Genomic DNA, 18,948 nt, shown 5'->3' on the forward strand with positions numbered 1-18,948 from the left:
TTAAAGCGCCTTTTCCGGCACGATTTTCCCGTCATGGTACAGAGCCAGGTAATTCACATCAAAGTGTTTAAAATTAAACGGAGTTTTTGCATAAGCTCCATTAAATGCGTCGTTGTCAACAAACCCCACCACTACTCTCTTTGGGATCTGGCCACGTATAAATGTGTCATGTGTCGTGGAAAGGTTTCCACGTGGGACCGAGTACACTTGCACAGATGTCCTCGTGATTGGATATTTGGCAGTAGCCTTCTCCAATGCTTTTATATGTCCCATCAAAACAGGGGCACTCGGACGTACTTTACGAACATACAACCGAACGTCTTTAAGGTTGACCTTGTAACCGGTATTCGCCTCGGCAATATTGGAAAAGGAACTTTGCTCCTGATCAAGCGGATCTTCACGTCAACGCCATTTAACACATAACGAAACTGATTCATCATGTCGATATGGAGCTTGCCTAACATTTCAATGTCACGACTACCACTTGCACAGTCGCGTCTGGTGATATATCCAGCATTTCCTGCATCCAAAGTCTCAAACTTTCCTGCCGTATCTTTATGCCACATCGCCGCAGTTAATTGGGATTCTTTTGCATCATTCCCGAAGCTTAAAAGGCTCTCGAGGTAAGCACGGTAGGGATACGTGTTACTAGCAGGTGTGACAACTTTGTTGTTTAAAGACAAGTCAACTTGATCCCAAAGAGCATGTAGCCAATAATTACAAGGACCAACGGCTACGTCTGCGTCTATATTTGTCCCATCTGCCTTGGTTATGCGCGCTGTGCACAGAAGCATAGTATTTGCTAGATCTATGTAATCTTCCCCTGTCCCAGAAACGGTAAATTCTATAGGGCCGGCATCACTCAATGTCGAAAGGGGCATAAATTCCACCCACTGGGAATGTTCGATGCTGACTTGTGTGGGTTTTAGCGCAAATAAATCAAGTTCACTTTTCAAGCATTTTCCAGACTGTTGGTTAATGAGGCTGCCCATGTTATGAAAATATATCCGCTTTCTTTCGTCTTGGGGAACGTTTTTTCTTCGTCTTTTTTCTGCGTTTAGTTGCAGGTTCTCCGGGTGGGTGTGTAAAGGACCGCTGCGCAGAACGTAATAATGATTTTCCCGCCTCTCGTGAACGTTTTATAGCTGCTGCCCGTGGTGATTGCCCAGCCAACATGTCACCGGCGAATTGGGCACCTGATTTAATCACTTCTTTTCCGATACGGCTTGCGCCCGATTTAAGTAGCGGTAGTACAGCCCTACCAAGACTCGCAAACACACTACCCAATCCGTGGCCACGTTGTGAAACTGCTCCACTGAAAAAAGGCATTCCATGACCAGCTTGGGCCACATAGTAATTCTCATAGTCTTTAATATCGTTTTGCACACAATATGGAGTGCCGCATTGACGCTGCATTTTCCGTCTAAATGTATAAGGGTGTTTTTCGAAAGTGAAGTGTAGCGATCACCCGACCGCTTTCAAAAGGAATCAAACCCCCGAATTCGTTTCTTAAACTTAGTTCTACACTCGTGATGGTACTTCCACGTAATGGTTGATACGATAGACGTGAGAACCTTTTAAACACTGTCTCCCCAGGCTCTCCTTGAGCTGGGATCGTATCGAGAAGGGGAACAAGTGAATCGCCCACTATACGCGGTTCAACGAGATCACAATAGACGAAAATGGTCGAAAATTCATTCTCGAGAGTGCACCTTCCTTCGGTTGTGTGGCTTCCTTCGTAAAGGTGTGGAAGTGGAGTTGTTTGAAAGCCCCAAAGTTGCCCAAGGTCATCAGAGAGCGCCATTTGACATTCCCTAGGGAGGTTTATAGTGGTCAAACGCGTCACCGGATCAAATACAAATAAATTATTAATCACACCCCCATCGGGGTTAAAATCATCGGTTTCTGATTCCTGAAGAAGTCGTTTAAATTCCTTGGTGCCTTCTGTTTTAACTAATTTTGTCATTGTACTTGCAAGTTCCTTTCCCGATTTATAAAGCCCGCTTGGAAGCGTCAACTTTTTAGTAGCTTCGGCCCCCACTCTCATTCCGAACCACACTTCTGACCCAATATTTTTCCATGAGTAGGGATATTGAATGTCACTTAACGCCACCTCCCATTTTCCCTGATCCAAGTGAATGCTTTTGGGAAGTTTAGTTTTGAATTGGGTCGTTGTATTTTTGGGGTAAAACTCTAAACTACTATTGATCGGAAGAGTCACGTAAAACATTCTTGTTTTTCAAACTCGGTGCTGGCAACAGATACCCAACCCCACTTGCCAGTAACGCTGTCCAAAGATTCGGGTTTGGGTGTCCCAACGTCAAATTCACAAGACTGGTGATGACTACAACAAAAATGAGAAACACTTGACAAAAAAACACAACTTCTTCACGAAGCAAACTTCGCCCACACCACACCCAATCTCCTCCTGAAGTCATTGACACGCTATACGCTGTAATGTACGACGTCCTCTGCGTTGAGCCACGAATTAAAACTATCGGGGTAGTCGACCCATTTTATAAGCCATTGCTCTACCCCGCGCCTTTTTCGCTTTTTCAATATCTTCTCAATGTTATAAAGGTCCTTTTCCACACTTTGGAGTTCCTCATCATAAAACGACCCTTCTATCGGTTCACGATTATAATCGACTAAAGAATAGGCATGGGGATTGGTTTGGCGCCGGGATTTTACAAAAAACACTTCTTCCGTCCAGTTTGGTAAGTAACCTTTTTTAAACTTTGTACGGGTAACTGCGATTCTAACTGGGGAACCCACTGCAAACTTCCAGGACATAGGTGGATGCGATATATCGCCGTATAAATTTTCCCAGACAGTATCCTGATTATCTTGTTTCACCGACGAGGGAGTAGTTCGAATGCTGCGGTGATAGCTGTTGTTGTAGCTTTCTACTACATCATCTAGCACGTCAATATATTTCGATGTCTGGGCATACGTGAAGTACCGCCATAAACGCTCCTTCAAGGTCCGATTAAATCGCTCAACAATGGAGGCTTTTGTTTCGTCATTGTACGTCGTAAAAAAATGAATACCGTGATTTTGTAACCAATTTTGAAAAAGTTTATTCACAAACTCTTTGCCACGATCTGTCTGTAATTTCTGCGGTTGGCGGTCCCCATCTTGCAAGATTTTTTCGAAAGCTCGCACAAGACTTGGCCCCGTTTTTTGTTTTATTGGGACAACCCACGCATACTTTGAAAACACATCAATAACGGTAAGTAAGTATTTGAACCCATTGTTGTAACGACTTAGTTTCACCAAATCAACCAAATCAGCCTGCCACTGAAAATCAATACCTCCGACTACAACACGAAGACGTTTAAAATTTCGACGTAGAGGTTTGTGGAGTGTGTAAGTGTCCTGCTTTCGCAGCCAATCTTTTACTTCAACTCTTTTTCGTTTTGAAGCACGGGCGAGGCGCTTCACGCCCCCGAGACTTCCTGGTTGCAAGGGAGAATAATATTCCTCAGAAAACTTTACAGATTTACCCATTGCTATGCAAATCGTCTATTCTGCACCGGTGGTGGTTTAGATCCAACTGGGCGCTGGCCTGGCGCGGGTCTTGTATTTGTATACCCAAGCAATGACTTTGGTGCATTTGCTTTTTCCAATGCCGACTGGAAATCAGTCCATCCGATAGGCGTCGTTGACGTCGATCCGCGGCGTCGCACAGCATTGTGAATCAGATCCTCCATGTTGCTTCCCTTAACAACTTCCCCTTTAACCGAAAGCTCTCCTGTCGAGTTGAAATCAATTTCTGGACTTTCCTTGATAATATCAATGACTCGCTTTGCTTTGTATTTAAACGTCTTCGGCATAGAATCAATTACACGACTTTCGACAACATTTTTCTTTGTTTCCTCAACTTCTCCAGCCACAGTTTTTCCTCGGGCTTCTTCGGTAACCGTAAACTTAAGTGGTTTATTCACAAGGGTGTCCTTATAAAATTGATACCGTTGAAGTGCCTGGTTGTAAAGTTTTACTTTGTCTTCCATCGTCCCAGGCTCGTTTATGATGTCCTTCATTTTCCGATCGAGTGTGGTTAATGCGTTTTCAACAGGCGTCGTTTGTGAAGGTGTGTTTCCCTGTAGACTTTTCAAAATACGAGGGTCCACCAAAGCGAATTTTTGAACACTTTCCATTTCACTTCCCACCAGACAAAAGACTAGTGACGGCGGGTATTATGCTGCCAATCAACGGAGCTAACAACGCTGATAAAAATCCTCCACGTTGTATAATCTGACGTTTTCGTTTTGCAGGAGTTGACTTTTTTCCAAGTTCACGGATGCCGTTTTTGTATCTGCAAAGTTTGGCTCGTTCCGTGGATGTCAATGTTACGTTCCCCTTCAAAACGTTGTATGCACATTCGCAAATGCACTGGATTAATTCACGATCAGCGACTTTTATAATCGACCGAGCAAGCTTGGGTTTGGCTTTAGCGAGTGTCGTAAGAACTGGAGCTTGGTCATGTAGTCGCCTTGACATGCTACAGAGATTTTGGTACGTACACAATCTGGGTTTCACCGCGAAAAATGTTGGTTCTTAAACGAAATTTTTCTGCTGTGCTCTGCTTGAAGTCAAAAAGCAAATAACCGTGTGGACGAGAGGTCGCGTCACTATATGATTCCTGAACGGCACGCGTCCGCCCTGGTTGGACTTGTTTGGCAAGATGAGTTATTTGAGATGCGTCTCTTGGATTTTTGAAAACAACGAGGTAATGCGCGTTCAAGCTGATAGTGCGTTGCTCCTTTCCTTTGTGAAATAAATTCTGAACAATGTATATCACACTTATATTTTTGTGGTGGCTCCCTTTTGTAAAAAGATTGGTCACGCTTTTGTCGCATTCACTCATTAAATCATCAATAATCAAAAGTGTTCTCTCTGACGAATCAAAATCAGTTGCCAATCCCCGAACAAATTCCACACCGTTAATCCCTTCGTACGCCCCTTGCCACTCGCCGTAACACCATGCAATGCGTTGGGGATTTGGTAAAGTTAACTTCTCGTTTATGAGACGTTTCACAAAGAACGTTTTACCACAACTAGTCGGACCAGCTACAAGGCAAGTGAAAGGGTGAATAAAATCCATGGTGTTTTCGCAAACAGATTTTTAACAAACTAAAAGTTTTTTATGTTCGTTGCGCTTTTAAACGCTTTTCTTTAGACTGTTCTCATAGGATACAACCTCAGCTGCTTTAAGCACATGTTGTTTATTCGATAGAACGAACACAAAACTTAGGTTAATATAGCCCAAAACACTTTAGGAAAGAAATTGCATCTGAATTAGTTATTTCATTTTGTGTTTCAGCCAGTCTCTTCTCTTCACGAAGGCATGCTTCTTCCCAATTCGGACCGCACATATCTTTTCCTTTACCACTAATTCCGGCAACGAATTGCCCACCTTTGATTTTGAGAAGAAACTCACATCCAGGAGAATGTTTGGCATGTTCTTCCCAAGCAACGTCATTTAGTTCCCAGTTAAAGAGGCAACATCCACAATACCAACATTTCACTTTATCGTGAATACCAATAAAGTAAAATCCAGCTTCGGCTAAATCCGCCGGTGTTGATCGGGTATGATAAGGCCAAAATCCATATTTGAACGAATCTATACGTTTTCTCTCTTCAGCCATATTAACATTTGTAGGGTCCAAACAAGGATAATTCCTCGTTCCCTCGACCAATCCACCCGGGGCGCATATGACCGAGGTTAAAGAGTATTGAGCATCACTTCTATCTCTTCGTCCAAAGAGAGAACGACCAGCAAGAAATGACATATTTCTATTCAACTCAGAAGTGAACAAACCGAAAGCCTGCACAGCCACAACTCTTTTATACCATCTAGTGACCAGTGCTCATTCAAAAAACTTCTCACTTGGGTTTACGTCCTTACTCGGCCAACTCATTCAACAAATGAACCACTCTAAGTTATTTTTCATACAATATGTGACCAAGCCCACATAAGTGAACAGTGCCCGATCCCACATAAGTGAAGAGTGCGCGATCTCAGACCAAGTGAAGAGTGCGCGATCTCAAATCAAGTAAAGAGTGCCCGATCTCAAATCAAGTGAAGAGTGCCCGATCTCAAACCAAGTGAAGAGTGCCCGATCCCTAATAAGTGAAGAGTGCCCATGCTACTGGGCTCATTATTACTACTCCCCTTTAATATCCTTGTCATCGTTTTAAAATTTAAACATATTGCTTTGTATACACAGTGTCGTATTTCAGATACAGTGATCGGTTTAAAGCTTTTGAATAGGCATGCAACGTAAGGAGTAGCTTGTACTTCATGCAAAAAGCCCGAACTGTGGCCCTTGACTCTTCGACAGAATATGAACAACCCTTCGCAACGCCCCCAATAAGCTCAGATTTGTGAGTGAAACACATAGGTTTGTGACAAGTGCGGAATAGGAATAAACAACGCGGAGCCGTCAAGGTGGTGCCGCTCTGGCGCATTTTGGGAATATTGGCAGATTGAAGAGAATGCGTGGCTGCTCTGGAAGCTAATTACCAGTCATCTGATCAAAAGCGCCCGCGCGTGATTTAGATGCATAATATTCGGACGCTCGGCGGCGGAATACAAACAAAACGCGAGGTAGAAAAGTCTATGCAGGCGTGTGATGGCGGGCATATATAATTGACGGGCGAGCAAATATGGACGATAGATGCGGGTGACGCACGGCCCGGGTGGGAAAAGGTGTTCAAAAGGGAACGATTCAAGCCCAGATAAAGAGACATTTTTAAAGGCATGTAGAAAGATACATAGTCTTTGTGTCTGTTGCGGAAGCAAAGATTAGAGAAGTTTGTGTCAATCCGAAATAAGGACAAGTTTCTCAGTGTTGAGGTTTATTGATAAATCTAGAATGTTATAAAACAAGTGTATTAAGTTGAAACAGTGAAGCGTGGAATCGAACAGTTTACCAAATCAACTCAATCTAAAGAATCTGTAATTGATTAGTGTAGTAATAATTAGTAGTCCAAACAAGTTGGCAAGTGCAGAGATAACGTGGCAATGGCAGTGCCTTTACTCGGTAAGGAAAGCTAGTCGGGAGTCCAACCAAGTGCTTTTCGAATGTACAAGTTGCGTTTTGGGTCAAATTTAACAATAAGCATTTGCGTTCAAATGTTTACAACTTCATCACGTTTGACGTTTACACACAGGCCGAAAAAGATCGAAAGTAACTTTTAAACACAGTATCTGTTTCTTGTAACATCGTAAGTTGCCATAACTTCGTATACCAGCTCTACGTGCATTGGGCTATGGTATTGCAAGCGCGTTTGTCTTTTGCCAATCACCAAGCTTTAATCCATCCAAAAGACCCATCAGCCTGTGCAGTTCGCTTTTTGGCAACGACCAACGAAATCACGACCAACCCGACTCCACAAGCCAAGGATTTCGATCTTCCAGGTAGCTCGTATCAATTACATTAACAAGATCCTTTTGTTACTTAGCTGCCATATACGTTTGTGCAAACGGATGAGAAAAAAAAGGATTTTATAGAAATCAAGTATTGTAAATTTATATTGTTGATTACAAGTTTTGAAAACAAAAACTCCCAATGTTATAAAATATTACGTTAATCATATCCGCTCAGTGAGTGAGCGACGCGTTTTCGCCCCAAAATACCACGTATAATAACATTATTTTGAAATTTCCACGCTTGAAATTTGCAGCATTTTGAAATTTGCACACTTTTTGTACATACCCCACTTGTAATTTCGAAATATTATTGTAATGTTGTATGTTTTTGCGGTGCTTAACCAGTTCTGCAGTTTTTCTTGGTAATTGTGCTACAAAATATAATAAATTAAACACTTTATTTTAATAATCTGTCCCTCTGGCACAACTAAATGCAACTTCTTGCACAATTAAAGTTACGTATAATTCAAGCTGCAATAGCAAAATAATAATTTAAACCCGTTTAAGATGAACAACATGTAGTGGTTTAATTTGCGATGCAAATCTGATATAGAGTGATTTAGTACTGGAATTGAGAATTAAGCTGAAAACTCATTACCACATTCGTAAATTCTTGACAACGAAATAACACTAACGGGTAAATGCCTGGGATAGTTGCACATTTGAGAAGCTGAAAGCACTTCATTTATTAACATTTTTGTAGCTGTGATTTTTGCATCTGTGCTGGGATGTGGACTATATCAATGAATTGCAAGTGGTCAAACAAAAGGAATTAAGAAATAGCGATACAGAAACTCAAATAACATTAAAAATAATTCCAATACAAATTTTATGAAGTGTCGATTATTGTTTTGCTGCAACCCTTTTTATATTAAGTGTTTTCAATAAATTTCCTTTTCAACCCATCATTTATTTCAATCGCGTTGCGGTTTGAACATCCGCCTCGTTTAAAAAACTTTAAATGTCCGCCACAAATGCTAAGCAACTCGGTGTACACAGGTTTGTTGGATTGGAACGAGCAGACCATGGATGCCGCGACAACACGAGGAGAAAATGGCGAACGAACCCGTCCCAGTCACACTCACCGCTCCCTGCCGTCAAAGCGAAAGAAAATCGAGCTCACTTTAGAATGGTGGGTAGTTGGAAAGCACTTTCAAGTTTTTTGCTAGCCTTATTGGAAACTTTTACTAAAAACATATTGCCTTTTATTAATAGTTCAATGGGTGTTCAACATTGCATGGGAAATCCGAGTAACTTGCGCATTTTGCGGAAAGTCAATCTATTCATTTTACTCTTCGTAGACCGTTTTATGGGAATAGTTTTTGAAGCAAAGACGCATAAATGCACCCGAGTAGGATGAACTTTTGCATAGTTTTTACATCGCAAGATCATCCTCTAACCAATAACCCTAACATAAAATCCAATCTTAAACCCTAAAAGATAAAAATATTGCTTCAGCAAAGCATAATTGAGCTGCAACAGTAGGTTTTTTGACCTAAAAGATCGCATCAGTGCAGCTGGTGAGTGCAGCACTTGAAATAGCTTTTAAGCTAGCGGACACAAACTTTTCCACTTTGTGGTACTTTTCAGTCATCGTCTATCTGTTGGGTAAAAAGGTACCAAACAACAGAGACGAACCACTGTGGAGCGTACTATGGGCAAGCAACGGTTTGGTATCCAATATAGCATTAAGGCGGTTGTAAGACGAATCATGACTATAATATGGCTCTTCTGATTCTATGTACCTCACCGTAAGATATACAACTTTGCATTGAAGGCTTGACGAAAACTACATGGTGTGCGAAGGTGTTTGTCTAGCGAGATGCATACTTTACAACCATTACCTCGACTTTTGTAACAAGAACAACATCGAGCCTGCTTGCGCCGCAACGTTCGGAAAGGTACCACCTAGTGTTCGCTTTTTTTATCTGAATTTTCTCATGTTGTCCAAACCGACAAAAAATACCAGTTAGAAAAACTTTTTGCAAGGACAAGATGACACTGTGTTTTACAGTGAGAGTATTTTTCAGTGGTATAGTAAATGTGCCGGACTTGATTCACGGAAATGTTTTTTTCAATCTCCGTTTCTAAACCAAAATCGAAAACAACTTTATGTTAAAAAAGTTAATGTAAAGGTTTTTCATTACCTGCAAGTGCACTGGTTCTACTGCGGCAACTTGCCCGATTCCTTCATTACTGAATCACTTCACCAGAGCAAATGCAAAGTTTCCATTTCCGAAAGGGAGAACAAAGGCATTTCAGTAGCACGCGCCTACGTTTAACCGTGTGACAGCCACGCCCTAGCGGCCACGTGGAATATGTCAAAAGGTGTCAGGATGACCTTTTAACTTCTTTGCAGACAATCCGACGCAAGTTTCCTGACATCACTACACGGCGTCTCGGCACACGTGGACACTCCAAGTAAGCTCAAAGTTCGCGAGCATTAGCATTCCGCCGGCCCGTGCCGTTGCCCACCAAGCACCCGAGCTACCGTGCGGTGTCCAAGTTGTCATGCACTAGAAATTAAAAACCCATTTCATAGAAACACCTTCGCGAGCCAATTACGCCCCTTCCACGCGCCATCTTAATTAAAACCCCTTTGTGTACAGATTCGCGTGGCGGAATTAGACGATATTTTGTCGCCTTTCGCAACGGACTTTATGTTTTATGAGCTCTCGTGTGTAATTGCGGGCTATACGATAAACTTCGAATTAGCGTTCCTCCAGTTGTCCCGCCCAACTGCGGTGTAAGTGCGTAGTCAATTGCAACAAACGTACTGAAAATGAATGAATTAATGTTCTGTGTTTGATTAAAGTCTGTAGATGTGTTCGGCAATTACTTATTGATCTCGCTTTGATCAGAAGCGCACGGCGCGCGATATTTACATGCTCGTAAATTAGCCACGTTGCATCAAAACAGCGATGATGCGGCACTATTCGGGCGCGCTTTCCAATTAATCTCAGCAAATAAAAAGGGTCGCAGAGTGCAAGGGATTTAGAGCTGGGGTTGTCTTCGGATGATGACTTGTCCGCCAGAAAGTCTGAACGCACACGCCTGCTTACTTTTAGTCATACGCTGTTTGGTTTGGCGGATGCCGTTACGGGAGTTCAGTCGAAACTGTTCACTTTTCCATGTTTAAAGTACCCTTTGGGTCAAAGACCTTCACGCTAAATATAGATGACTTCAAACCAGCCTTTCGTGTTTGCCGTGTTATATAAACGTGCTGACAGTCACGCGCTGGCTCACGTCAATGTTAATTTTCGGATAACGAAGGTAAATTGTCGCAATTAAAAACAAATAGCGACAACAAACAAATACGTTCAATACGATTTTGATCCATTACCCGTAAGGAAATTGTGTCTTACTGGCGTCTGTCCCGATGACCATTTAGGTTTTATTGGTAGAATTACGCTTCTTGTCTGGATTATTGTCCATTTCTGGTGTGGTTCAGAGCGCAAACCAAAATATTTGTCAAACTGCTTTGCGTTCAGGTATCACTATTACGGCATCGGAATTCGCGAAAGCAGCATTTATTACAATTCTGTGTTCGCCGGGAAAGGATTGACCAGGTATTTTTTGGGAGTGCACTTGAAATTACCGAAAACTACGGACAATTATAACTATTTTTAGGTTTTCGCCGAAGACCAGGAATGAAGAATCGGTCAGTTAACACTTTATGTATAAAGTTTATATAACTTCAGACCATCAACAAGAATCTGGGTTACGATTAACACTTATTGCTTTAACGCAGCTATAAATAACATTTGATGTAGTTGTTATCAGGCCTGGTTGTAGTCTGGCCTGGTTGTAGCTTTCAATGAAACAAAACAGTAAAAAATTTTCCAGAAAACTCGAAAAATAACAAAAAAAGTCTGAATATGCTCGCAATTCCATTTGTATCTGGCTGTGTGTTTCACGTCAGAACGTGCGGTAATTTGTAAAATAGTTTACATTGGGTTTATACCCCCTCCAATTTCTTTATCTTTGCCACTATAGTGTAAATATATTTACGAATCTGATTTTCAGGACGTCATGAAACGCGGTCCAGTGAATGGGGATGATTTGATAAACAGTTTCGGAGAGGGCTTTCCCGATACATCTCTTCTTAGCACCGAAAATGGGAATGGCTTATCAAGAGATGGGGTTCGCTATGTACTTGCTAACTATAATTATCCCGTTCCGCCTCGTGCTTATAACGTTCTCGACTCTGCCCCGAGTTAAACGTTGGTATTCTGCCAACCATGCAACAACGCAAGTCATGTGTTAAGTTAAAACCAATACATCTAAACATTTTAACGTTTAAAAATCTAAGTTGAATCATCAAGTTAATGTTAAAGGCGCAATACGGATTTAGATAAATAATAAAACATCTATCTATGGAACCAAACCGTATCAGAAAAAATAGACTATGGGAATTTAGGTACCGATTATAAAACGCAATTTGAAAAATGTTGGCACGCAACTGAGCAAGCGAAACCACATTCAACGGTTTATTATTATTTGTTTAGATACAGAGCATTGCTGGATTCTATAGATCGTTTTGCCAGAGCTTGCTTCGTTCAGCTGTCAGTCAACCACTGGAAGCGGTAAATCATTTCAAACCTATACATCTTCCCATAACCAGACTAACAAATGACAACCATGTGGCGCCACTGCTGTTTTTACATAAAGTTCTAAACTATTAGTTTTTTTCGATTAAAAGAGTATTTAAGTCTTTAAGTATGGTCGACTTTGTTTGGGTTATTAAATTAAATGTTAAGAAGTTTATTGTAATATATAGACCACTTGTCATTTTAGTTTAATTTTTTTTTCGAAATTATGAAAAAGGTTTAAATCGTATTTTAACAAATTGAAAATTTATTTTGACAAATTGTATACATAACACAAACCAAAAAAGTTGAACATATTTATGATGGCGTTAAACAATTTTAATGCACAATCTTTCAGGTACACGCATTAATATTGAGGTGTTGGAGCGACTTCCCGGCTCAGTACTTACAATGCTTATCTATGCCCATAGTTGCCGACATTATCTGCCTATACGACTCTTTCCTTTGCGATGTAAGTATTTTGTCAAGCATGACAACTATGCAATAGAATGTTAAAAAGGGTACCCGTCATGTGTTTCAGTTTACGTATATTTTAAAATATACTTTCACTCTCCCCAAAGAGTTACATTTGGTTACAAAAGTCATTCATACTAGATTTAGTGGCAGACGTCTGTTATACACTTTTATCATCATTACATTTGGTTACAAATGTCTTTTATACACCGTAACCAAACCTGCAAACTAACGCGGGATGGAAGCCAAGCATTAACGTTTGACTTCGTGTTTTCAGGCATTGATTGAATTATTGCTGCCGATCCCGTGCGAAGCCATGACAGAAATGTGAGTGGATTGAAATCAAACGTACATTCATACAGTTGTATCACGCCGAAAACCGCGTCGTTCATTAACTTCTGATAACCATAACGTGCAATAAAACACGACCAGAGACAACTTTGTGTCTAGCGCGAACCTTAGTCGAGTGCTTTAACTCATCGGTCCACCAGGTTTAATAAGTCGCGGAATTTTGCTTTGCCGCGCGAGGTATTGGACATCAAAGGCCCCGGTGGCCATTTATGGCACCAGGGAGACGCCGATGTTAGTAGTGCGAACAAACACAGTGGCGACTATTATTGTTGCCCCCGCAGACGCAAAACAACATGCGGCTTGTGGTTGTTTGCAGCTGATGTTGTACGGTTACGAATTGCCGTCAGGAAGTCGTTTTTTCCTTAATTTTAGAAAAATATTTTTCCTTGACATATAGGCGAAAAATGTGTGCCAGAAAAAAGTTTCAGTGAAACTAATCGAAGTACAGGCAACCGCAGACCGCAGCTTGTATTCAATCTACTGTATATGTCAAACACAATGCTTTGTGGCCAACTACTACAGTTCTATAGAACAGTTACAAAAACAATGCATAATAACCTTGGCTCTCACAATTGGATATCTTTGAATAGAAATGTAACGTGTTTTTGCAGGCAACTTTTAGACGTTCGCAACATCGGCAAGCAATGGGAAGAGTGGGTGAGAACGTCAAGTGTTGAAATTCCAGAGTCACTCGTGGGAAAGCGCGTAGACGTCGCCCAACGGTTTGCGCAGTCTATCGTACGGCAGACGACATTTGTTAATTTGTCCAAAGTAGGTACATGTTTATTTCCCCGTTCCTGGGCCCTTTGTAGAATGGCGCGCGACGCTATAAGAGTTACTGCTTCGAAAACAAACGCTTCACCACGTTGTCAGAACGTGGACATTTGTGCGCAATTAGTTCGAATTAATTGCGATAGCTGATAGCCTTTGTGGGTCAACTTCTAAGCTCGTGACATCTTAAGCTAACATTATGGGGGATCTTATACTGACAATACCGCCGAACTTTGATCAGAAAACCATTGGTTAGCGTTTAAAATTTAACAGAAGTACTGAAAGTGTTACGACGGTTTGTTTATTTTCCGTTTCGCGCAAGTGAAACTATTGCTGGGTTCTCGCACTATCCAATAAACGTTTTACATCGGTTTGCAAATTATAAATTAAATGTAAGTCGAATTAAAACAAATCGCATTTGATTTAAAGGCAAACCCAAAAATGCCAATTATTTTCATGATCCCGATGGACAGTTGACTTGCACACAATCGTTCAGGTACACGCATTAGGAATATACAATGAACGTTGATGCTCTAGAAACTTAACTGGGGGCTGTAGTAATGAAATAACTGATTATGTATTGTGATTGATTTGAGCTCGCAAACCATTCGTAATCTTTACATATAACTATAAATAATAAATAAATGACATAAAATTGTAATATCATTGCGTACGTTGTTAAGTGGCTAAACTCGACCCCTAAACCTAATTTATTTGTTTCGTCGACAAAACGTGTAAACACAATATGATAATATTTGTAGACCGTTCGATCGATCGTGGCCAATCCCCAACTGATAACGGAAATGATCCGCGACTTCTACAAAGTCGACTTGCGGAGTATCGTCGCCCAGTCGTTTTACCCGAACGTCGGAAGCGAAGATCAAGACTCCGACTTCAATTCCGAACGTAAAGAAACACTAACAAGTTTTGCCTAACCATGAAAATATTCGGAAACTTTCTGACAGAAGCTTTTGCATTGTTACAGATCTTTGTCAGCTAAAAGACCTCATCAACAAGCAGGCTGGCGTGGACATGTTTGTGGAGTGGCTTGACACTGTGGTGGACCAAAAAGTAAGTTTAACTACAACCCAATGCTACAAAACAAATTTTGTAGAAAAACTACAAAATTTAATTTTGTGAAATAGGTCATCAAACCGAGCAAACAAAATGGTCGTTCCATGAAAAAACGTGCTCATGATTTTCTGTTGAAGTGGTCGTTTTTTGAAGCAAGAATTATGCACAACCTCACTATAAACAATGCAAACAGCATAAGTAAGTTTTATCAACAAATAGTCTGATCAACAGAAGCTTCAATCACGTTTCTAAACAGATTCTTTTCACTACTTGCGCATGATGATGGACGAATACGTATGGTTTGCCATCGAGACACAATTCAACAACGAAAAAAGGCAGGAACTCCGAAACTTGGTTTCAAAAAACATAAGTAAGCATCCGCAAAAGATGTTCGCATTATTTGATGTATAGTGAGTCACAATTTTGCAAACTGCTATTTACCATTGTTCAAACAGAACAGACAAAATCCCAGCCCCAAGGTGGCGCTATGCAGCAGGGCTCCACGTCTAGACCAATGACATCGCCAAACACCGATTTTTCGTATCCGATTAATTTGGAAGGTCGAACCATTTGGGACGAGCCGTTTTCCTACGGTGGACAAGGATCAACACACGCTATACCTAACCTCTGCGAGACACCTCTAAGTATGTCAGAGTAGTCAAGTATATTACGAAAGAGGTTTGAGCGATGTTATCCATATTGAAAGTTTCACTAACGATTTTTAAATAGAGTACCCTGGCGCAGCGACCAGATAACCGTATTTCTAAGGCAAAAAATAATTCCATTACAGTGTTTCTTAAGCAGTGCTGGGGTATGGGGAAATTAATAGAAAACATTTTTTTACAGAACTTGGAGAGATGATTGATTCTCCCTATCCACAAACCAACCCGCAGTTCTACTTTGAAACCCCAGAACCTTTTGTACTCGCTGAACCACAGCAGGTTGGTTAAATTCACAAAGTAAAAGTTCAAACTGGAAAAAAATAAAATTTATTCGAATTGAAGTGTGCCTTTAACTTCTGTACACACTTTCGCACATATTTTTAATACCAACTTACATATAAGGGTTCATACGATTGCAACAAAGGTTATAAATCACCAGAGTTTCTTTTAACCAATCGAAAATATTAAGCTTGTTATAAAAACGCTTCAAACAAACGTATATAGGTCCGACATCCGGATTTTTGCCTCTAAAATAAAATAAAACTTTTTATATGCCATATAGGATCAACTTTCGTACCAACAACAATACATGGATCAATCCTACGTTTCACCAAACAGAAGGTACGTCCATAGATCATGCATAATTGCAAGTAGCACAACAATCGGTTAGGCGATAATGATTCACGATATATTTACAGCGCCTACGTTTACCACAATGGCTCAACGTTCACATATCTTAGTAACGCCACACAGAAAACCTCACCAACTGCCTATTCCTTCCCCAGCGTAAACAATGATGACTCGTATTCCTCGAACGCCATTGGTGAGTACATTACGTTGAAATGGTGCAATTTAGTAAATATTTGAATCCCAAATTAGCAGTGTGCACTGTTTGAGAGTTTGTAGACAATCGTTTCGAATTTTAACCGAGTTGCCAAAAATAGAATAGAAAAAAAGGGGGGGTGGAAACAACTTCATGCCCCCCTATAATATAATGCCCGTGTCCCCCTGCTCATCCACAAAAAATAAAATTTGAATATAACGCAAAAAAATGAAAAAAAATCTGATATGGGGACTCTGTGTGTGGAAAACGCCCCAGATTGCGTTATATTCAAATTCCATATGAGCGGTTGCGAAGCCCTGCTGTAGTTGGTAGTTGTTTTGTTGGCAACGTCTTTTTTAATCTTTTGCCCATAACTTTAATAACACTTGTATTGCAATGGTAAAAGAAATCCCGTTTGCATGGACGTTTCTGGGGGGTGGGGGTAATTTAATCCTTGTGCATATTGTATATTGAGGTTGCAAGTACATATATAACTTCAAAATTAAAATTCACTGATTTAAAAAGCTGTTGTTAAATGCTTTACCTTGCCTAATTAAAAAATCAATTTTATATTTTTGCATAAATTGAAACAATTGTATGAATAAATTTACATTCGAAAAATTGACCGCAAGAACTGTGGGGTCGTGTCAACAAAACCTTTTTATTTTGTAGGCTACTACAAAACTTCAAACTCAAACAAACGTTCCTACTTTGCATCTTCCTGTGAGGATGCATCCCGCCCAAAAAACAACGCCGCTGTGCCAAATAAGATGATTTGCAATTCGTCAACACAGTCCTACACGTCTACCAGCAGTTTTTCCCCAACATTAGATGCCAGCGTCAAAAAATTAAGCAACGCGTGCGCTGTCAACAAAGAAAACGGCAAAACCAGAGAAGATGTGCAGAATGACCAAATAGTCTTTGATGATTTGTCACAGAATCTTACACAGTTTCAAACAAGCAAAGTCACGGAACAACCAATGACTTCGACACCTTACTCGTACTGCAGGTACCGCAAGGAAAATGATTATTCTGCACATTTTGCCGCGTGGTTTTTTTCATTCCGTAAAAGGGTGTCAGTTTTAGATAAAGTATACAGAAAACAGATAGACCCTTGGGAAATCGTGAATTAAAATACATAAAAAAGCATGTACCTTTTCGAAATCTCCTAATCCTTTTTTGCAGTAGAACTGAATCAACTTCGTGTCATACGAGTCCTCAAACATTCAATCCAACAAATTCACTAGTTTCCTGCAGCAGTGGAGCTGATACGCTACTTACTCCAACTGGGTACGACCCTTCCCAATCACCAACTGGTGAGGACTATATAGCTAACAAGCGTAGTTGTAACATATTTTTTGTTATTGTTAACTTAAGCCTTATTCTGGAATAACAATAATGTTACGTGTTGGAGGACAATTAAGTTTTGTTTACGTCACAGAAAAAGCTTGAACTCATGTTTTGACACAAAATTTGTGGAGGTAAAACACTAGAAAATGTGCGTTTATATTGTTAATATCACACAACGCCAACGTGATGGATTCTTTAGATTGGTATCTTAAATGATGAAATGTTGATATTGAGTTGCTGATTTTTTGTTGTGTTGTAGCTGGAATTGTTTTAAATATGCATCTCTGAAAAATCAGCTGTTTTTCACAGGCTACCTTCCTTGGTCAAACAGCTCGAGTGTTCAACTGATTGGAAAATCACCGAAGTCAGTGATCGAAATAAATGAAAACTGCGGCAGCCAAAGTGTGTCAGAAAACCTTCCAGCCATAACATCTGTGTTGGGACCTTAGCCATTGACTACCATGTGCTTTGACCGCAATTTCCCCTCATTTTGTGCGTGTTTTAACTTATATCTGACCTAAGTGTTTTCAAGCATGAAGTGTGTGACTGAAATGTTGCTTTTAGTGTTTTTTATGCTTTTCGTGAAATAAAATACACCAACTCCTTTCGAAACAGATATATTTCAGTTATCAACAATTTTTCTGTAATGACAAATGCAACTGCTGTAGCTTTAATGTTAAACCCTGGATTTGGGGAATTAGCACACATTGAATGTTACAGCACAAAAAGTGTCACAGATCTGGTTACAAAGCAATTGTTTAGGTACTAGCAACGTTCGCTTGGTGCTGTTCAGTCAATGCATGCCCAGAACCAAAGCAAAAGCTAAAGTTCGCTTGGTTTCACGCTCGTTAGAATTTTTTAACGGACGAATAATTGTTTCCGGGGCAGAGTTCGTGGACGCGAGGAAAGCCGAAGCAGCTACGGCGGCGCGGTCGAATTCGCTGTCTCTTCTATTCAACAAATGAATCGACTTGCAATGCCGGCAGGAAAGACTTAAATCACGGCGCACTCACAACGGTCATGAAACAGCGAACTGGCCGAAAAGCGGTTTAGTCAAGTTTTCTTCGTCATGCAGGTTTCTCCGTGTATTAGCGCTGAATTTGCAACACGCAAAGATTACGTTAGTCACGCGTAAAGTGAATAACGATATCAACTGTACAAGAAACGCATGTTGTTTAGCGCTGTTGACAAATTATGTCCAATCACTAACTACGGTTCAAGATTTGTTTGATAAATCACTGCGGTTTATTTACAACATGCAAACTCGTCAGCAGCATTTCGGTAAAAAGGGTCCTCTCTGTGCTCATTTTTTGTCATCTTCGTCCACATTTAACACGCTCTTTTTGATTAGGTCCAAGAGCGCTTTTCAGAAAAGCGCCGCTTGCGCGTCTGTTGCAATTAAACGAGGAAAGTGCA

The 18,948-nt window shown here is 40.6% G+C and overlaps 1 protein-coding gene across 1 annotated transcript; it reads right to left on the reverse strand.

The window, feature by feature from the left end:
• On the reverse strand, positions 1-992 carry LOC145895491 (uncharacterized protein F54H12.2-like). The gene is made up of 2 exons (XM_082984298.1): positions 458-992; positions 1-395 (listed from the first exon to the last, which is right to left on the reverse strand). The coding sequence occupies exons 1-2, from the start codon at positions 990-992 to the stop codon at positions 1-3; spliced, it is 930 nt and encodes a 309-aa protein (XP_082840424.1).
• Between the last annotated feature and the right edge of the window lie 17,956 nt (positions 993-18,948).

The sequence above is a fragment of the Ascidia mentula genome, chromosome 3 (assembly GCF_947561715.1).
Source record: "Ascidia mentula chromosome 3, kaAscMent1.1, whole genome shotgun sequence".
Taxonomy (NCBI): Eukaryota; Metazoa; Chordata; class Ascidiacea; order Phlebobranchia; family Ascidiidae; genus Ascidia; species Ascidia mentula.